The sequence below is a fragment of the Ambystoma mexicanum genome, chromosome 3p (assembly GCF_040938575.1).
Source record: "Ambystoma mexicanum isolate Mex_15411 chromosome 3p, UKY_AmexF1_1, whole genome shotgun sequence".
Classification (NCBI taxonomy): domain Eukaryota; kingdom Metazoa; phylum Chordata; class Amphibia; order Caudata; family Ambystomatidae; genus Ambystoma; species Ambystoma mexicanum.
In genome coordinates this window covers 40862018-40882742 of record NC_090925.1, presented here as the reverse complement: position 1 = coordinate 40882742, position 20725 = coordinate 40862018, and the positions used below count along the sequence as shown (strand labels likewise).

Genomic DNA, 20725 nt, shown 5'->3' with positions numbered 1-20725 from the left:
GTGTGCTCCTTTGAGACCTGTGCCCAGGACAGCTGCCTGCTGTGGCTCTCTTGGGAGAGTGATAGGAGAGTTTTTCTGAAGTCCAACTAAGGGCATGGTAAAACCATTAAACTGAGGCAGTATAAGACTCCACTCTTAGTATAAGTCTTATTATAAGGCTATACCACCTGAGTATGGGTAGCGTAGACAGAGTATCCAGGGTTATTTTAGGAGGGAGAGAGGGTTGTAGGAAGTTACAAAGAACCTGTATCATACAGAGGATTCAATGGAAACTCTGAGAACCAGGAGTAAAAAATAAAGGTTTATTATATGATATGATATGATATGAAATTTATAACGCGCTTATACACAAGTATTTCAAGGCGTGACGAGGCAAGGGAGGGGGAACAAGGGTAGTCAGACAACGATCCTACTAGGCCAGGTGTCATTCAGATTGCGCAAGTGCAAGGGAAGGGGGAAAGGGAAATGTGCGAGGGGGAAGGCAGAGAGGTGAAGAGCAGTACAAGGGATAGTATAATAAATGAGATCAATAAAAAACGGCCAGCAAGTGGCAAGTGTATTGCAGAACATAAGTGCTCTTAGGGGGACTGTAAGGATACAGAAACAGTCCCCAGGTGCAGGGAGGCCAGAAGGGAGGCCAGGTATCCAGTGCAGCATCTGTCAGGAAAATCAACAGGGGAGAGGGGGAGTAAAAGCAGAGGCAAAGAGGAAGGTTTTGAGGTGCTTCCGGAACCGGAGATGGTTCTCCTCAAGTTTCAGGGAGGCGGGAAGGCTGTTCCAGAGGGAGGCCCCTGCCGAAGAGAGAGATCTACCACCAACTCATTGCTTGGAGAAGCCACTGACCCTGAGGGAGTTGGATCAGGAAGAGCGAAGTGGTCGAGAAGGAAGATATTTAGGAAGAGAGAATTCAAGGTATTACGGCCCCAGAAGGCCTTGTGAACAATGCAGAGGGTTTTGAACTTAATCCTCGCAGCCACTGGGAGCCAGTGCAGAGATTTCAGTCCTGGAGAGATACAATCCCTGGGCTTGAGGCCAAGAACAAGTCTTGCAGTCCTGTTCTGGATAAGTTTCAGAGGGCGGAGAGTAGAGGAAGGCAGATTTAGATAAAGGCTGTTACAATAGGCCAGCCTAGAGAGAACTGTGAGGGCTCTGGAGACAGTGAGCTTCTGGTGGAAGGAGAGGAAAGTAAGAATACCTCTGAGGAGGTGCATTTGGTAGTGTGACTTCTTAGAGACATCAGAGATGTGAGGAGAGAAGGAGAGTGTGGAGTCGAAGATGACCCCGAGGTTTTTAGCCATGCAGGTGGGAGCGGGAAGAGGGCCAAGAGAGGCCGGCCAGAGAGCTGCAGGGAAGGAGGAAGTGGGTGTGCCAATGAGTAGAATCTCAGTCTTACTGGCATTAAGGCAGAGCTCATTGGCGGCACACCACTCCTGGATGGCAGACAGACAGTCAGAGATGGGGGAAGGAGAGGCGGAGGCTGAGGGTAGCCTGAAAATGAGCTGAGTGTCGTCCGCATAGCACTGAAAGTTGGGGCAGAGAGCGGCAATGCGGTGGGCAAGGAGTGCCAGGTATTGGTTGAACAGCCAGGGAGAGAGGGTAGATCCCTGGGGTGCACCACAGGTAGAGACAAAAATATCGAAGAGGAAAGACCCAAGTTGGACCTGGGAGGGTCGATCGGAGAGGAAAGAAGTCAGCCACACCAGAGCCTGACCGGTGATACCCAGGTTATCACGGAGACGGTTGAGCAGGATGGCATGGTTGACAGTGTCAAAGGCAGAGGAGAGATCAAGTAATATGAGAACACACGGGGTGTTCGAGTCAAGGTTGGAGAGCAGGTCTTCACGGATGTTCAGGAGAGCAGTTTCCGTGCTTCTGGCATCTCTGAAGCCAGACCGATGGTCATGAAGATAACCAACAGATTCAGTGTGGAGATTGAGCTGGGAGAAGGCCAGTTTCTCCGGGAGCTTGCCCAGGAAGGGGGTGATGGAGATTGGGAGATAGTTAGCCAGGCAGGAGGGGTCGGCAGAGGGTTTCTTAAGAAGAGGGTGCACAAGGGAGTGCTTCAAGGGGGGTGGGAAGACTCCCGTGGCGAATGAGTGAAATACAAGTAGGCCAAGTTAAGTCTTGGTGTAAGTACTAGTCATGGAGTCATAAACACATTATAAACACACACCACAAGGCTTGAAGGTACACAGACCAAAGCATACATTTTCTTCAGAATACTAACAGTAATTCTAGGGAAGTCAGACGTTGTCAAACACATTCAGTATATGATACACCTATTCATGGGGAGTAAAACCATAAGTTATTTTCTGATTTCAGTTATGGCGTGATACTCAGCAATGAAATCACTTAGTAAACCAACCTGCAATTATACTTTACTGAATAGTGGAACACTCATTCAAGGAACATTAAAGACCTATAACTACATTTATGATAACACACAGTTATACTTTGTGAGTAAGACCCTAAGGTGTAATATTCAATTACAGTTGCTTTTCAACTAAGTGGAACACAGTCTTAGATGAGCAAGAACTCTTTACACTAATTTAGGATGTCCCAGGAAGACTAAGGTCGGCTATACCTAAGGAACACTTTTCAAGAATGCCACACAGCTATTCTAGGTAGGTAAAACCTAATGTTTTAATATACTATTACAGTTGCTTTTAATCTCAGTGTAACACAGATTGAGGAAAACAACAACTCTACTTATTTTTAGATGACACAAGGCAGACCAAGGTTAATAAAACTCTCAGTACCTTATTAAGAGGTACTAGCAACTTAAAGGTAAGTTATAACCTAGAGTAGCACGGACTGAGAAGGATTGAAGGCAATCGTACCGGGATAAATAAGAAATCCCATATACTTTTTCTGGAAGATAAGAAAGGATAAATGTTTTGCTATAAAGGATAAAAATAACTACAAAAAGGATTTAAAAATTGAGAATATTACCGAATTTGGAAAAATTGAAAAACTCTCCTGATGAACCACGTGCGTTAAACGTGGAGAAACACGTGTTGAGAGACAAAAGGGATACGGTTATTTGAAGAAGAAAGTTTATGTTTGAAAGGAATTAATAAACAAAGATGTGCATAACCAATCAAAGATGTATCTTTGTATGATTTAAAAGTCCAGAAAAGGAATACCGGAAGCGCACTCCCTGGAAGTGTACAGTTAAAAAGAATTGTTAGTGTAATATTGCAGCAGCCGCAATATACACTCCAACAGGTGCAGCATCCAGGTAACAAAGAAATTATTCACTACTGCACAGTAAGAAATCGCCAAGTATAGGAAACCAAAGCCGCAAAGGACTGCAAAAAGTATACAAAAAAAAGTTATGACCTAAGGTAGACTTATTCTCGACAGGCTAAGAGCAAGTCAGGGGAAGCGAGACCCAGTTGGGGCACTCCTACATTTATATCCTAATAAACCAACAGCATTACGTTTTGGGAACAGGCACAAACAATTCACAGGAGATTAAGATAACCTTTTATATATACTTTTCAGAACGTCACTAGACACATTCAAGGTAAGTAAGAACCTTTGCAACTGCTCACTCTCAGAGTTACAGTTACCAACCAAATACTTTACAAATAAGTAAACTTTTAAACACTTGTTATACTTTTCAAGGCAGACCCCTTTAATTATCCAGCCCTTCCCTATTCTGTGGCATGAGTTCTCTCAGAAGAAGAAGAGGGAGCCTAGTGGTCTAGGAGACAGATTTAGGCAGGGGGAGATAGGGCTCAGTTTTTTTTTTTTTTTTTTATATAGCGCTACGAACCCTCAGGTATCTGAGCGCTGCTTATTATTACCCACGGTGTGTGGTGCTCATTTATCGACCTCGGAAGGATGAAAGGCTGAGTTTGGCCCCGCCAGGATTCGAACCTGCGTTAGCAGGCTCTGCACGGGTGTCAAAGCGAGCGCTCTACTCGCTGTGCCACTTGACAGTTGCAGGCAATGTCAGAGTTCCTGAGGGAAGACTGTTCAAACAAAGAAGTATTCATTTTTTAAAGTTAGTTGAGCGTCCAGGGACTTCAGAGAAGACACCCTAGAAGGATTCCATCAGTGGGCCTGGGTGAACTGGTTGAGAAGCCTTCAAACACTTGTTGAAGGCTTGTTTCGCGCCTTGAAACACTTGTGTATAGGCGCGTTACAAATGCCATATAATATCATAAATCACAGGAAACACCCCAAAGTTACACAGGAATCACAAAAGCTTAAGGTAAGTAAATACCCTAGCCAACACAGTATCTTAGCATGGAAGAAGAATTGATACAAGAAGACTTCAGGATCTGCAGCCAAAAACCCAGTTGTTGAATTTCTTTGTCATGGAAGGGCTTTTGCAGCAGGGATCACGGGAAAAAGCTCTAGGCAAGAAGATAATCACATGGTTTTCTAAGCACCAAAGAAGAGGTTGCAGCAGGGCAGACTTCAGGATCTGCAGCCAAAACCCTGGTCACCTAATTCTTTGTCGTGAAGATTGAAGACAGGACTCTGGAAGGGATTTTGAAGCAAGGATCAATGGCGAATGCTCCAGGCAAGAGTTTCTTCATGGCTGGATGTGGCTCTGTGGTTTTGGCACCATTTTACGGTATCGGGTAATATCACCACCAATAATATTGCCTTACATATGGTCATCGGGAACGGCCATAGGCGATATTATTAGTGGGGATAATCTTGGGGGTAAATGGGTGGGGGAGTTGTGAGGGTGTCCCCTGCTCCCTTTAAAATAATATGGGAAATGCGGGGGTGTTCCCTGCAGGTTTAATGGGTTAATATCACTGCAAAAATATGGCTCCATTCTTGTATAGCAATATTTTTGCGGGGATATTAACACATGGAACCCATTTTACTGTAGCCAGAAGAAGACTGAATATCTCTGATTGGATTCTCAAGCTTGGAAGGTCCAGTTCTCTGGTGAGGGGACATTTAGGACTCAGATCATCTCTCTGGAGGTGGAGGAGGAGGCCACCAAAGTTTCAGCTTGATTCAGAATTCGAAAGACCATGCACTGCGCAATGGCTTCAGGTACCAGTGTATTGGGGTATTGCAGCCCTGCAAGGTTGCAGCACAATGTGAGATGGCTTGAAATGCAGGTCTTCATGAGTCTAGTAGATCTTACTAGGCTCTGGGCCAGGGTCGACGTTTTCAGATTCCCCAGGTTGCTTCTAAGGACGGGTAACAGTAGGCTCTTGTTACACAGCAGGCTCTCCGTTTGCTGGAAATCGTCTCATCTGCGTTTTCTTCATCTTCCTCTTTGGGTTTGGTTCCAGTGGTCGACTTCCAGGTTGGAAGTATTTAACAGGACCTACAGCACAACTTCTGTAATCTCTCCCTGCATTTTACAGAAAGGGGCGGTCTGGCTGTCTAATCAGGACAGCCAGTCCCCCATTGAGACTGGGCTCTTTTCGGGCAAGGTGAAAGACAAAGGGCTGCAGAGCTTTGGACTCCTCCCCTGCTTCCTGCCTTCTCAAACACTCTAGATCCTTGGCAGGGAATCCACAAGATCCCTGCCAAAGACAATACAGCCACTGAGGTAGTTTCCACCTAGAATGGTAGGGGAAGACCCCAGAAACAGCAAGCATACAAGGAATGTCGATAAACGGAGGAGCCCACCATTTTAAAGAAAAGGGTGACCCTTCTGTGCATTACCAAGGGTGAATTAACAGCCTGTGAGTAACTAAAAAGTCATTAAAGTAGTTACACCACCACAAGCCATTCAAGGAAACTTGCAATTGTAACAAAATGTTGCAAAGTAAAGAAAGATAGGGGATACATTGTATCCCCCCAGCACTCCACATAAGGTGGGGTATGCTGACTCACTAGATAAAATGTAAAGGGGGGTGAAAATACATCTTTACTACTTGGGAACTGTAGTTCACCCAAGTACATCAAAGAGAGATTAACAGCGCAGCCTGATGGGGCACCAAACCTAAGCCCAAATGTTGTAGGAAACTTCAACCATACACTGTGGAGAGAAATAAAAAGGTCACTCATAAGAGGAAAAGACGAGGTGAGAGGGGAAAAGGATTCCCCTTCACCTAGGGACAAGGTAAAATAGTCACCTAGTCAAAGCAAACAGTTCTGGTGTTGACACAGGTCAGGAAGAATTATCATAGATATGAAAATCTTACCTAACATGGTGGAAGTTACCAGCCCTCACACAAAGGATCAAAGAGGAGGTCTGTCCTTCTGGGTTTCGGTCCTGCCAATTGTCACCTCCCGCCCATTTATCCTGAATTCACATCCCCTTCCACAGCAGAACGAACTCACAGGGGCTGACACATGTGCAATATCAAATTGGAGTGTGGCGGCAATGATCATGAGTAACTCCATGCACTCTCAGGCATAGCTTATTCTTCGAGATTACCCTACCACTATCATGGGGTTCTTATGAATATCATAGTTTGGGTACAGGGGACAAATCGTAAATGTCACCACTGTTCTGCAATGACATTGCTGTCGCTGCAGCAGTTAAGTTAGCACCTTTGAGTCCCCTCTGCACCACAAGTAGAGTGGGTGCTGCGGATCAGGCTACTGATGCAGCTGGGCACAAGTGCACCTATGCTTTTGGCATGGAGTTGCAACAGAGGGGGCTCTGGTTAGCAGATTACCCCTTTGGAGAAGGAGTAACCCACATCATTTTATGTATTTGTAAAAATAAAAACGCCAGGGCTTTTCACCCTTGCCAGATGGCAATTCCTCACACTCCACCCAGCCCAAAAGGTTGAGACCCTCCCTTCTAAGGGTAGGGCTCATCCTGCTGCCGAAAGTACCTACTGAGGCCATCTTCGCTAGAATGCTGCGACTCAGGTTTGTGTTGGATGTTGTGGTAAGTCAGAAGGAGGAGTCGAACAAAGGGTTGGCATTCTGCACAATGCTTTTATTGAAATAACAAGAAAAATACCTCCCTTTCCTTATATTAAAAGAGTTTGCCCTACCTAATAAAACTCTAACTAGGTTGCTTGTCGTCAGGGTGGTTTGTTCAAACAAAATAGTTTGTCCTCTGTCCAAAAAGGTATCCTATTCTGACCATACTACTAAGTAAAAAGGATTCAGCAAACAAAAAGGGCTCAGGAGAATGTCTCCCTTCTTTTGACCCAGCTGGTTCGCCCTCAGCCTCAGTGATGGATCTTCTTATAGTCTCTTGTAATTTTTGTGACGGGGATAGCTCTGTGGAAACGCTTGGGTCTTGGAAGCAAGACCACGCTGAGCAAAACAAGTTTGAATCCCAGATCCATGCTCGAAACTGATCTCTGGATTAAGCACATTATAAATAACCTGCACATGCACAATCCGAATGTCCGAGGCCCACTAGACCGTTTCCCCACCTTGCCTTGTTCCACCTTGAGACACGTGAATAGGCGCATAATAAATGACCAATAAAATACATAAATAGTTCTGATTAGCCCCTGCAATTCCTCAAAGGGGCTTCCTAGATCTGTCTCATCGGTCCAATGACTAGTGGCTTTCAATGTCCTGAATGGTTTTTCCTTAACTGTTTGTTGTTCATCGATTTTCTCTCTTCTGGTTTTTTAATTCTGCTTTAGCAAATTGTTCTTCCGACTATTATGACACGGAGGCTCTTCCCGTAGCACTCTTGGCTTTTCTAAGGGTTTTCCTCACTCACTGTGACGATGGAGATCACTCCGTAGCTCTCTTAGTTTTTCTTATGGTTTCACAGTTACTGCGACGTGGGAGATTGCTCCCCTAGTACTCTCGGTTTTTCTTATGGTTTTCCAAATTACTATGACGAGGGAGATCACTCCCATAACACTTGTGAGATTTCTTAGGTTTTCACAATTACACAGACCCCTCCCCGGTCTCCTGCTGCTCCTGTTACCTCTCATTTGGCGGGTCCATTCACCGGTTCTTCCTGGGGTCGCGGTCTGGCTTCTCTCCTGTAGATGCTTTCAGCACTTCTTGTCTCATTCTACAGCTCCGCAGAGCCCTTGGTTTGGAGGTTATGGCACTGTTTATGGACGACACTGTTAATATTCAAGTACAACGTCCTAAACATATGCCTAAGTATAAGTTGAGAAAACTCTTTTACCAAGCTATTAGGCTCTGGTTGTGACGTGGTTGTCCCATGTTTTTTGTAGTTTGGCATTGTATTTAGGGTAGATGTAGTTTTGCCACACTTTGGGTGAGTTTTTAGAATTTGTTGCTGCACAGCAAAACACGTGCAGCAAAGTATTTCCTTTAATTACTTTTACCACACCTATATTATTAGATCCGGTAATGTAGCTTGAATTTTATTTAGTTTGTATTTAGTTTTATGATGAAGATTGAAATGTATTAATTATAGGTGCTAGTGGTCATAATGAGCAAGAGGCTTACCATGTTAGAATAGGCAATTTGTTAAAGGCTGCAGGTTTTCCTTTACAGTGTGCTAGTCTGCATTGTTGAGCCATGGTCATTTAACTGAATTTTATTTCTCCAGGGAGACAGAAAGCTCCAAGCAGCTAAGGTCAGGGTGGAAAGGAATGCTAAACAGCTTCCAGTTAATTGTTGCACGACATAACGTTCTCAGGGGCCTCAAATGAGACTTGAGACAGCAGGTGCCCTCCCAGACGATCAACAAATGAATACACAATAGTTGTGAATGACACAGTGAGACACACTAGAATGCCCCAGACATCCGCATTGCCAGAATGAAGAACTACGCTGTGAGCACAGTGCCCCCACTGAGGTGGTAGCAGTTGGTATTGGGGGTAAAAGTGCCTTGGAAAAATGAATAAATAGAAGAAATTAATTTCCAGAAACAGGGCCTGGCAACATGTATCGAGATGGGAGTGAGCAGGTTTGTGGGAACCCAAAAGGCCCAATTATGGGGAAGGGATTGTGGTAATCCAGGGGTTACTATCATAAACTAACCTATTTCTCTGCCGGTGCTTGTACACTATTAATAATTGCTCTTTTCCTTAGATGATGATTACAATTTGTATTCATGTTTAAACATTAAAACAAATATTTAATTTCCTTGCAAACAATTGCAGTACAACTGTAGCCACTTATCAATAAATCAATAATATAAAATCAAAGTTTAAACGTGTGAAAAGTGGTCATGTGTCTGTAACCACCACTTATCCTAATGCACCTAAAGTGCAATAGTGCCTACACAATGCTAAAACATCATGCGTTCACCACTTGTGAACCTATTCCGGGAATGCGTTCACACATGTGAACCTATTCCGGGAATCTCACTATATTCTCCACACATAGAGAATCATATACTATTCTCAAAGCCAAAACGGCCCAACATGTTTCGTTCCTTACAGGTCGAATTAATCACTTCACTTCTTCAGGGTCTAGTACTGCATAACCATTCTTCTTAGTCGGATCCCATGCTAAATATTAGAATCTTATAACCTACCCATGAGTTAACCTTTTTCACGTCACTACTGCTATGCACCCTCAAGAGCATCACAATCTCCGCCCCTACCACTTTGATCAAGCAGTTGAAAATGCCTACAATGCTCAATCAACCATGCCCGCCTTATTCAGCAAACCAATTTAGGCTCAAGGCGACTGTTTGGGTGGCAGACAGGTATAATGAATGTGCCTTTTGCTGATTTTACTGTAACCCTATTTCTCAATTTTTCTGTATGGTGATTTCTTTTTGGCTTTGAACATGCATTATACAAAGCCTCCTGCCATGACATAGAATCTCGATTATTACTAGTAGCCTTCAACGGAGAGTCGAGGTTCTAATAATGAGCACAGAGCAGAACTGATATCTCACCCTCTCCTTTCGGTTATGTTTTTCAGATTTCCATGCAATAATGTACCCAAGATAAATTCGCCATGAGAAGAAATCAATGTAAATGTCGTTTTGTAATAAATAAGCTATTATTCTTTCAAATTACCTGTTTAAAAGCAGCGAAAGTATGAAAAATCTACAGAGAAAGAGCTTGTCCATAAATACGAAATCTGAAAGTGACACACACTCAAGGACAAGAGAACCTGTCAGAGCGCGAGCAGCCAACTGTGAAAGAAAACAGCTGTTGTGTCAGTTATTTATCTCATCAGGACTTGAAGGGAAGAAAGAAATGGAGAACACGCTGAGACCAGAAAAAGAGCCTATTGCTTTGAATGGTGAGCTTGGCCTTGGCAAATTTCGAATACAAAGGTTGATTTATTGTGAAGCAAAGGATAGGAAAGAATTTATTGCGAATTGTCTTTAGATAGAAACGTCACCGGAAAAAGTTCAGTTTCTGAAAATAGCAAGTAAAGAATCCAGTTGCAGTGTTCATTCCATTTTGCGAAACGAGGTCACTTTCTGTTGTTTTCATTCGAAGTCCCCGTTATGATATGATATGGTATTTATAGCGCGCCTATACACAACTGTTTCAAGTCAGTCAGAACGCAAGAAAGGTGAAAAATAATGTTGTCTGCCATTCAGTAATCTCGCCCGACAATAGACAACGCGACAGACAATTGCTATGTTGATTACGTTCCGCAAAGTGGCAATATAAATAAAACATTATTTGCTGTGGCATATGTTTAGCAGCGAGTTGAGTCGCCATTAAAAACGAACGTTGATTGTCTTTCATTCCACCGGAAATGAGCACACAGTTATACTGCGTATGGAAAAAAGACTAAACACGTGTGTTGATGTTTACAACTAAAGGCTTGTGTTGGTGTTTAAAACTAACTAAAGGCATTTGTTAATCTTTAAAATAAACATGTTTGTGTAGCAAATTAAATTGTGTAAAGTCATGCTTTTTCCTCAGCAACATTTTGTAAAACAATTTTGTATAAGGTGACATTATTACGTGATTCCGTTTTTCAGACAATCCGTTTTGAATAAACAAGCATTTCTTCTGATGCCACTGAATGCTCACTGAAGGGTTAATCCTGACCTACATGGTTATGTGGCATCCTGTCCTTTCTACTGATGTTTCCACAATTAACGATTGAGGATCAACTCCAGCAACGAACAGAGGAAGTGAATTGGGCAGCGCTCAATTTAAGGAATAAAGGACTTGGTTATGGGTGTGGTCAAGTGTCATAGAACAGTGAATTATGGGGGTGGTAGTTTAAAAGATATGTTCTGTTTTATACTAATGTATGCGGGTAAGCTCAGCTCCATGTTAGAATGTTCCTTTGGAATGTTTATGTATGGTTCAGGGAACGTTCCTTTCAGAAGCAGTTGGGAGCCTGCTCTGGTGTATACTGGACCGGTGGATGCCTTTTCCCTGCCTTCAAACTTACCTGTTAACTTCTAAATAAATATACTTATAAAGTACAGAGCGCGTGTTCTTCATTCTGACATAACCTCAATGGACAATCTAACATTGGCGACGAGGATGGGATTAAGGAAAGCAGCAGATGTCCACTCAGAAGAAGGAGCGCTTACATGTAGTCTCATCAGCAGAACCGAAGAGAAAGAAATGTATGAGGTAAAGGAAATCCTGCATGAAAGGCCCGAAATATGGGGAGGCATCCACCGGGTCCATTACCCATCCCTTCCCCTAGATAAGGAGTGCGCTATGGAAGGGGTGGAGGAAGTCGTTGACACATGGCATTGTGGCGACTTAGTGTGTTGTGCCAGCAGACTGGGAACAGCTCTTAGCGCTCCAGCTGTGAGAGTTACGGAAGAAATGGAGAGTTTTTCCTTGCGTTCTGTGCCGGTAAAATGCTGTGCGCCGTTAACCATGAGCGGAATGGATGGAGAAAACAGTTTGTGGGCCGTGTTTAGACATACAAGAGTGAGAGAGCAAGTTTCACCTTTTGATGTCGGAAGGCATCGTTTGTGTCGTACGGAGTCTCTGCCTAGGCTGAAGGAAAAAGTATTGCTAGTGTGGCTCATGGGAGAAATAAAGGGGGTGACAAGCCATTCACTAATTGCACTATGCCAATTGTGCTTCGTATTATTAACCTTTCTTTGCAGCATGAAAAAAAAAAATTTATTGGAGAAAAGTGCAACAGTGGGGTGACTGGTTGACTTTGGCGGACAAATGTCCTCGCACTAAGTGCATTTTTATGAGTGAGATATTTTGGTGGGACCGGTTGTCCCGGCACAATGTGCAGTTTTGTTTTGGGGGACTGGTTGTCCCGGCACAATCAGTGCAATTTTTTGGTGGTCTTCCTGGGTTCAGGTGGTCGCACCACAGTTTGGGGATTGGTTGTCCCGGCACAAAGTGCAGTTTTGTTTTGGGGGACTGGTTGTCCCGGCACAAATAGTGCAATTTTTGGTGGTCTTCCTGGGTTCAGGTGGTCGCATCATAGTTTGGGGATTGGTTCTCCAGGCACAAAGTGCAGTTTTGTTTTGGGGGATTGTTGTCCCAGCACAAAGTGTAGCTTTTGTTTTGGGGGATTGGCTGTCCCGGCACATAGTGCAAGTTTTTGGTTAGTGAGAAAATACTAATTGCATCAATGTGATAACATACAGTTTTTTTTCACAGGTAACATCACAAAGGACTTTGTAGCTGAATATTTTGGACTCAATTGATTTTGCACAATCTTGTTTACCAAATATTATATGCGCAAATTGCCTAAGTGTAAATGTGTTTCTGTGAGAGAGTGTGCAAAAGGAAGGACGATTGGGATTGAGTGTACTTTGGTGTGTCAAATTGTGGGAGATGAGAAATCCAGGCACTGTTTCAAAGAAGTATCTTTCCAAATATCTATCCCGCAAACTACTAGAAGAAAAGTAAAATTGCCATTCCCCTCAACATCACAAAGGACTTTGTAGCCAAATATTATGAACGCAATTGATGTTTATACACTTGTTGTCAGATATTTTGCGCGCAAATTGCCAAATGTGTGATGTGATTTTGTGCAAGAGTGGAAGTGAGCAAATGGAGTATTAAGTGTTGGTGGGATTGGTTGTCCTGGCACTTGGTGCATTTTTTTGGCGGTCTTCTGGGACCAGGTGGCCGTTCCATATTTTCTGAAAATTGTAGGTCTACCCAAACATGGAAATCATAATAAGTTGCGGGTGGATACAGTTCGTGGGAATTAGCTTTTATGGTTTCATTGATTTTTCTTGTGGTTGGTAAAGATGCTTTAGAGAAAAGGGAGTAATTCATCTGTGCTTAGTTACTACCATCTTTGGTAAAAAAATTATCAGTGATTCAAGGTTCTTGTTTGTCATTGGTGGATAAGGGTGTAGTTGATTGTGGGCTGGTTCCCTATTGCGAGGATGTAGTGGTAATGGCCTGCCACAAATCAGATGGTTTTGTTAGAGATGTTGAAGGTACTATGAAAGTGTTCCTGATGTTCATTTTATTAATTACTTGCAATGCACTTAAGTAATTCTGTGTCAATGAAATGTTCAACAATCTTTTTGTACACTTTATGAGAAGTTTGATTTGTAATGTAAGTATCTTCACTTGATTAATTATTTGCATTATAGTCATGAGTGCTTTGTCAATGAAATCTCCCAAAATCTTTTGGTACACCTTGATGAAAAGAGTTTGTTGGGCAATTTTACATTTTGCCTTAATTATTAATTTGTCAAAGGTTAAAGGGGGGAGATGTGTTATGTTTTATACTAATGTACGCAGGTAAGCTCAGCTCCATGTTAGAATGTTCCTTTGGAATGTTTATGTATGGTCCAGGGAACGTTCCTTTCAGAAGCAGTTGGGAGCCTGCTCTGGTGTATACTGGACCGGTGGATGCCTTTTCCCTGCCTTCATACTTACCTGTTAACTTCTAAATAAATATACTTATAAAGTACAGAGCGTGTGTTCTTCATTCTGACATAACCTCAATGGACAATCTAACAAGATACTGCAGAAATAAGTTATTTCTTTCTGCTGTGTCAAATAATAAGAGTATAAGACCAACTGTAATTTCCTTCTAAAAATCTTGGACAAGGGGGCTACTCTACAACTTCAGGCATTTGTGGAGACCATTGGTGTACTACATCCCAGGTAGTCTGGGTTCAGACCATCCCATAGTACCGAAATGGCCCTCATTGATCTCCATACGCATATGCTGGAGATTATGGATAAGGTAAATACTGAACTATTGGTCCTATTAGATCTGTCGGCAACCTTTGATCTCCTGGATCATACTTTGAGAGATATTGGCCACTGAACAGATGAAACATCTAAATGGGTCCAGGCCTTCCTGACTGGTTGGATGTCCAGAGTCTGCTGGAGGGAGGCACCTCTCCCCCAGCTCCAGCAGACTGTGATGTGAAATCATAAATACAATATTAAGGCTTTTACACCATGCAAAGAGAAATACACCGACACAGGCTTGTAAAGATTCCCAGAATCTTTATTACAACACCGAACAGTTTACAAAACAAAGTACACAAATAGCTATTTGGCCATCAGTACTTCACAGAGAACACCAGCAGGTTCAATGTGAGCAGTGAACAGGAATTGCTAGCTGGACATCAGCCTATTTATGCAGTTCTTTGCAACGATGTTCAGCCTCTTACAAGTTAATCATGTACTGGGCTAGGGTTCGTGCCAGGTTCATTCCTAATTTACATATCTCATGCATGTGGTTTACTTCTTAATACATTTACTAACAAGTACTATTATTCTCTGGATTTGACTTTACACTCTTTACACATTTGCTTCAATGCAGGTCAAACAGATGTTTCGCGTATGATGTTTAAATAGCTTTATCGTCCTTGTATACTTGTAGGTTAACATCGCTGATTCAAGTAATCCCCTGATCCCTCTGTCAACAAAGGACAAGGTTTACATGACCCTAATATGTAGCCTGCAGACAGGTTGGACATTAACTTGTCTACAGAGGTTGAAGAAATTGAAGTAAAAACAAGAGAACACAGGTCGACCATTTTAGGCCACAGGGTGACTTTGCACGACAAACCAAAATGGCGTTTAACCTAAACTGGCAGCTTGATTAACTTAAGGTCACGACCTTGCGATGCGGATTTCCTCGCAAAGCGACTGGGCATAGGCCAACATATACAATGAGGACGAAACAATATTATATCAGTTTTGACAAACCCTCCTTTTGGCCTATGCCAATCGCTAAACTACTTCCAATCACTTTACGACTAACTCCACTTTTCAACGTCTACACACCCCAAATCATTATCAGACATATCTATTGCCATTAGATCAGACACTAGAGTTTCTTTCAACACATACTCCTTGGAAACCTTATCTGGGGCGTATATTTTATGTCCTAATACACTTGTTGCTTGTGCGCAACATCCCCCTAATACCGAACATATACCAGGAAGACACTGTATACAACAACAAAGGAACAGTAAACTACACAAGATAATCAGCAAGGCCGAAAGCAACTTCCATCCCCATGACCATAGGAGGTCCCAAAACCATGCACTAAGTTCCCAGTTTCCCTCAGGAACATGCACTTCCGAACTAAGAACATGTACATTTTGGATTGCACTAAAGATCGTTGGAGAGGAGTCTGGTACCTAAACGCAGCAAGCGGACCCCACTAATTTACATACTCCTCCACGCTCAGCCAGAATGACATCTAATGCCATCCGGTTCTGAAGAGCTACTAATCTTATCGCTTTCTGTTCTAACGTCATATTATAGAGTATGTCAGTGGTCCGGTTGATGGTTCTCTCCATTACTCTCGCTAGTCCCCTGCTATCTTCTGAATTCATAATTTGCCCAAAAATGGCACAAAGGATTTCATTATGTCTCCTAGAGTTTTTGCTGGAGTATCCCCCTTCACATTTCGTCGTGGACGAGTCTTCGAAATTTCTGCAGTACTGGCAATAAATACCCCAGGTAATAGAATCCCTAAATAGCAAGTTCCTTGCCAATCCCTAGGCAGCCATGGAAATGCCACATTACCGCAAACGAAATAGACAGGTTCACCTACATACAGAGGTCTGTTCTCACTAGTCAAATTCGCAACGTTGGCGCAACTTCTAAAATCGCCCATTGACCGTGTGCCATTCCTCTGTATGCAGAAGGAAACTGAATCGGGGCTATGGTTAACAGAATAAGACGGAGGCATGGCATCCTTATTAACAATAGGAGCCATTTTGAAAGAGATCAAAGACTGAAAGGGACGAGACAATCTATCAGAGGGCCTAACAGAAGCAACGTTTGGCTTACTCCTATTTGCAAAAACGAGCATCCCAGGGGATTTTCAAAACTATTCAAATTTGTACCATCAAAGTTCCCTGAGATGCTGTCATTCCAACGGCCAAAGAATAGTGCTCTAGGAGAAGCATAACAAGCAGTTGTCAAAGGTAAAGGATGAATGTACCAACCTAGCCCCTTATCCCCATGTTGCGGTAAATGCGAGCAGATCCAGCAGTTGGTCCTAATGAAAATTGCATGAGTGGCATTCATTATTAACAAAAGTGTATTATTCTGATAGTTCCGTCTATGCGAAAAATCTCTAGGCGACAAAGTATGCAATTGCACAGAAGGAGTGGGTATAACAGATACATTTTCAACAGGTAAAAAGTCCTCTAGCGGATATGCTTCCTCCAGGTACCACAACCCAAAACCAGTAGTTACTAAAAACCCAGTTATTATTACAAAAAGGCAACAATACGTTTTTGGGGTCTGCTGTTCACATATTTATCTAAACGTTCGGTACGAGCGGGTGCAGGCATCGTAGTCTTCAATCGAAAAACACCATTTGTTAGTTTGCTGGCGACTCCAGTCGTGCGTCTTCTTAATGTCTTTCCCACAACCCTTAGCCAACAGAATCCTTTCGTATAGTCGGGCCAAAAGGCAAGCCCTCAAATGATTTCTCCAATCGCACAGTCAAACCGTGCCGTACGTCTATCTTCTAGGACGTAAATTATATTTCACAATTTCCGGTGCTGAAGGATCAGAAAGCACTGGAGGTGGCGAATGAACGGAAATGGGATCAGAAAATGGATGATCCAGAAGTACCACTGTTGGCCGTTTTGTCTGGCCTTACGAACTCTGGAACGGTCTCCGATACTCTCTTGTCGGTTGTTGCTGTGTCGGGCACGTTGGTTACAGCATTGGAAAGGGATTCTGTGTCTTCTGTATCATATGGCACGGGCTGCGGGATCCGTTTGGTGTGTGTTGCATGGATCCAATTCTTCTGCCCTGCTACCAGCACCGCTGTCTGGGTGACTAGCAGGACCTGGTAGGGACCCCTCCACCGAGGTGCAAGGCAAGACGACCTTTTGAAAGCTTTCGTGAGGATCCAGTCTCCTGGTCGTAGACTGTGACCGGGACCCTCGTACCATACAGGTATTGCCTCTCGCACCTGGTGATAAATTGAAAATAGATTTTTAGTCAACTGGTTACAGTAGTCTGAAAGAAGCACATTCTCTACATCCCGCAATGAGCGACTCTTTGGCATACCCCAAATATTAGCAGGCCTCCCCATCACCACCTCAAAGGGAGAGAGCCCAGTCTTAGTTTGAGGGGTTGTTCTCATCGACAGCAACACGATCGGTAAGGCGTCCGGCCATTTTAACTTGGTGCCAGCACACGTCTTAGCGAGCTTGTTCTTTATAATGCTGTTATGTCTTTCCACTAATTCGGCACTTTGGGCATGTCTGGCCGAATGAAACCGTTTATCAATCTGCAATCCTTCACATATTTGTAGAATTACAGTAGCGATAAAGTGTGGCCCATTATCCGACCAGATGACTCTCGGCAGCCCGAACCGAGGAAAGAACTCTTTCAACAGAGTCTTTGCCGTGGTTATGGCTGTTGCATTTCTAACAGGGAAGGCCTCAACCCACTTGCTGAATGGACAAATGACGACCAAAACGTATTTAAGATTGTTACAACGTTCCATCTCAATAAAATCAAAGTGGATGACCTCAAACGGAACAGAAGGTGGAGCGAAACTTCCTCTAGGAGTCGAGGTACCTTTTCCTACATTGTGCTGCAAACAGACCATGCACCCTTGGACAAAGCGCTCCACAATTTTGAAGATCTTATCATTGGCCCATACACTGTGTAACATTTTAGTCAGTTTACGCGCACAGACATGGGTCGGACCATGAGCCATAATGACCATCATCGTAATATAGGCGTCAGGGAGTAACCATTTTCCTTCAACATTGTCCACCCAACACCCATCACCATCCAATCTCCCTGCACCCTCGACCCATTTCTTGGTCTCCTCTACAGTAGCATCTGCTTGAATGTCTTTTACAGAATCAATACTTTCACCAAAAGTGCAAACATTTACAGTTTCCCTTACAGCATACATTTCTGAACTAAAATCAGTGGCAGTTTGTTTAGCTATCTGATCAACGAAAGCATTCCCTTTTCCTATATCATCTGTAACTTTCTGATGTGCTGTACATTTTACAATGGCTAACTGAACAGGGAGTGCAAGCGCTGAAAGTAATCGCACTATTAAAGTGCCGTGCTGTATTCTTGTGCCATGTGAGGTCAAGAAACCTCGTTCTTTCCAGAGTCTACCGAAGTTGTGAACCACCCCAAAGGCATACTGGCTGTCGGTATATATATTTACTGTAAGCCCTTCAGAAAGTTCACAAGCTCGAGTTAATGCTATAATTTCTGCGGCCTGTGCAGAATTATGCATGATTCTTTTGGTTTCCACAATCGTGCTTAAGGTAGTGACGGCATAAGTCGCCGTGGATGTACCATTCGGAAGTTTGAAACAAGAGCCATCACAAAATAGCTCTCCTTGTGGGTTATTCAAAGGCGTATCTTTCAAATCGATTCTACCTTTAGTCTCTTGTTCTGGAGTGTAAAGGCAATCGTGTGACATTTCGTCACCATCAACAGTATCTTGCGGGACAGGTAAAAGTTCAGCCGGATTTAATACACAACACCTCTGAATTTGAATGTGGGGAGCAAACAAGATCAATTTGTATCTTGTCAATCGTTCGTAAGTAAGGTGTTGTGTTTGAGTTCTATTTAATAGAACATCTACAGAGTGAGGTACCATTAGGGTTAACGCATGACCCAGGACCATTCCCTCGCTCTGTTTTACAGATGCAGCAGCAGCGACAGCTCTCAAACATCTCGGCAAAGCGCATGCAACAGGATCAAGGACGGATGAGAAATAGCCGCACGGCCTATTCTTCCCTCCATGTTCCTGCGTTAACACAGCCAAAGCACACCCATCACGTTCATGCACATACAACACAAAGGCCTTTTCATAATTTGGAGTTCCCAAAACCGGTGCCGAACACAGAGCGGTTTTGAGTAAATCAAATGCTGTCTGGTGTTCCAAAGTCCATGGCAACGGCAAAGAAATGCCCTTCTTTGTCAAAGCCAGCATTGGTTTAATCGTTAACGAAAAATTAGGGATCCACAATCTACCGTAAGAAGCCATACCTATCAGGGCTCTAACTTCCTTCTGCGTGTTTGGGACAGACATGCCAGAAATAGTTTTTATTCATTCAGGTGTCAACCTTCTTCCCTCCTTTGATAGGAGATAGCCTAAATAGGCGACCTCCAGACAACAATATTGACATTTTTTGAGTGAAGCTTAAAGCCATGTTTTGCTAAATGACTAAGCAACAACATGGTGCCTTCTTTACAGGCACTTTCAGAATCAGCAGCCAAGAGGAGATCATCTACATACTGTAGTAACGTGCAAGTAGTAGGTAACTCGAGACTATCGAGTTGCTCTTTCAATGATCTACTATAAATACTTGGACTCTCAGTGCACCCTTGTGGTGTACGAGTGAATGTGAACGAGCCTCCACCTAGGGTAAACGCGAACAAATACCTAATAATCTTGTGTATAGGAATGCTAAAAAACGCATTCTTAAGGTCAACAACGCTAAAGTGAGTGGCAGTAGCCAGAATCATAGTCAGTATCATTGTTACATCAGGTACAATGGGAAATTGAGGAGCCACAATTTTGTTAATAGCACGCAAATCAATTATAAACCGAAAAGGAATGGCATTATCACCTTTTTTGTACACCGGCAAAATCAGGCTGTTAGACAAACTACCTGTAATTTCCTCAATTACTCCACGATGTACAAAGTCAGAAACTATACATTTCAAAGCTTATTCGCCTTCAACTGAGATTTTATATTGTGGAATGCGAGGCAGTTTTACTCCATGTTTCAGAATAATTTTAACAGGTTCAATTTGAAGAATGCCCACATCATTATCATCAATTGCCCATAAGCATTCCGGAATGTTACTGAATTCTGGCGGTAAAGGTTGAGTCAAGAAATGAGAGGCGAATGATTGGTGAGGTGAAATTGTTAACCGAACTCCGTCCGAGGAGCAATGTATTACTGCATTCAATTCCTTCAAAAAATGTAACCCCAGCAAATTCTCTCCACAGTTTGTAGTAAGTAGAAATGGATACTGCTCCGTGGAGGGACCCACTGTAATCGGTACCAGCAAAGAAATTGGACAAACTACAAGTGTGCCTGAAAACCCTACAGAAACGTTGGATTGCCCTGACAGTGGAATGTTTGGAACCCGCGAATGGTCAATGGAACACTTTTGTGCTCCAGTATCTACTAAAAATAGATGTTTCCTATTTCCCACCATCATCTCAACGTAGGGACCTTTCTGATGAATGGGAATAGGCGTTGGTTCCAAACCCTGCTTCAGGCAATCCTAACGAAACAGAATGTCATCAAAAGGAAGTTCTTCAGAGAGGTATGCAGCAGAAGGATGATCGAAAATGTTTCTATTATCCACACTCGATACTTGTTTATCCTGCAAAAAAGGTTGCTGTGATTCTGACGTAAACTGACCTCTACCAGGGCCCCCTGCACCTGGGCGACATCTGGATCGTCTACCCATGTTCCCAAATGACCTTTGCTGCAAGGCCGGACATTGTGCGCGCCAGT

The 20725-nt window shown here is 43.2% G+C and overlaps 1 protein-coding gene across 2 annotated transcripts in view; it reads left to right on the top strand.

Moving 5' to 3' along the window:
- The window catches only part of LOC138580115 (E3 ubiquitin-protein ligase TRIM39-like), a 581904-nt gene extending 571195 nt beyond the window's left edge, over window positions 1–10709 (top strand). The window contains exon 13 of one of the 2 annotated variants that reach the window (XM_069650391.1): window positions 9772–10709. Coding sequence is in view for 1 of the 2 variants with exons in the window: in XM_069650392.1 (XP_069506493.1) it covers window positions 9772–9800 (29 nt within the window). In the remaining variant the exon portion in view is untranslated. The remainder of the gene's footprint in view (window positions 1–9771) is intronic. The other variant, XM_069650392.1, reaches the window with a different exon arrangement.
- Window positions 10710–20725: the final 10016 nt, after the last annotated feature.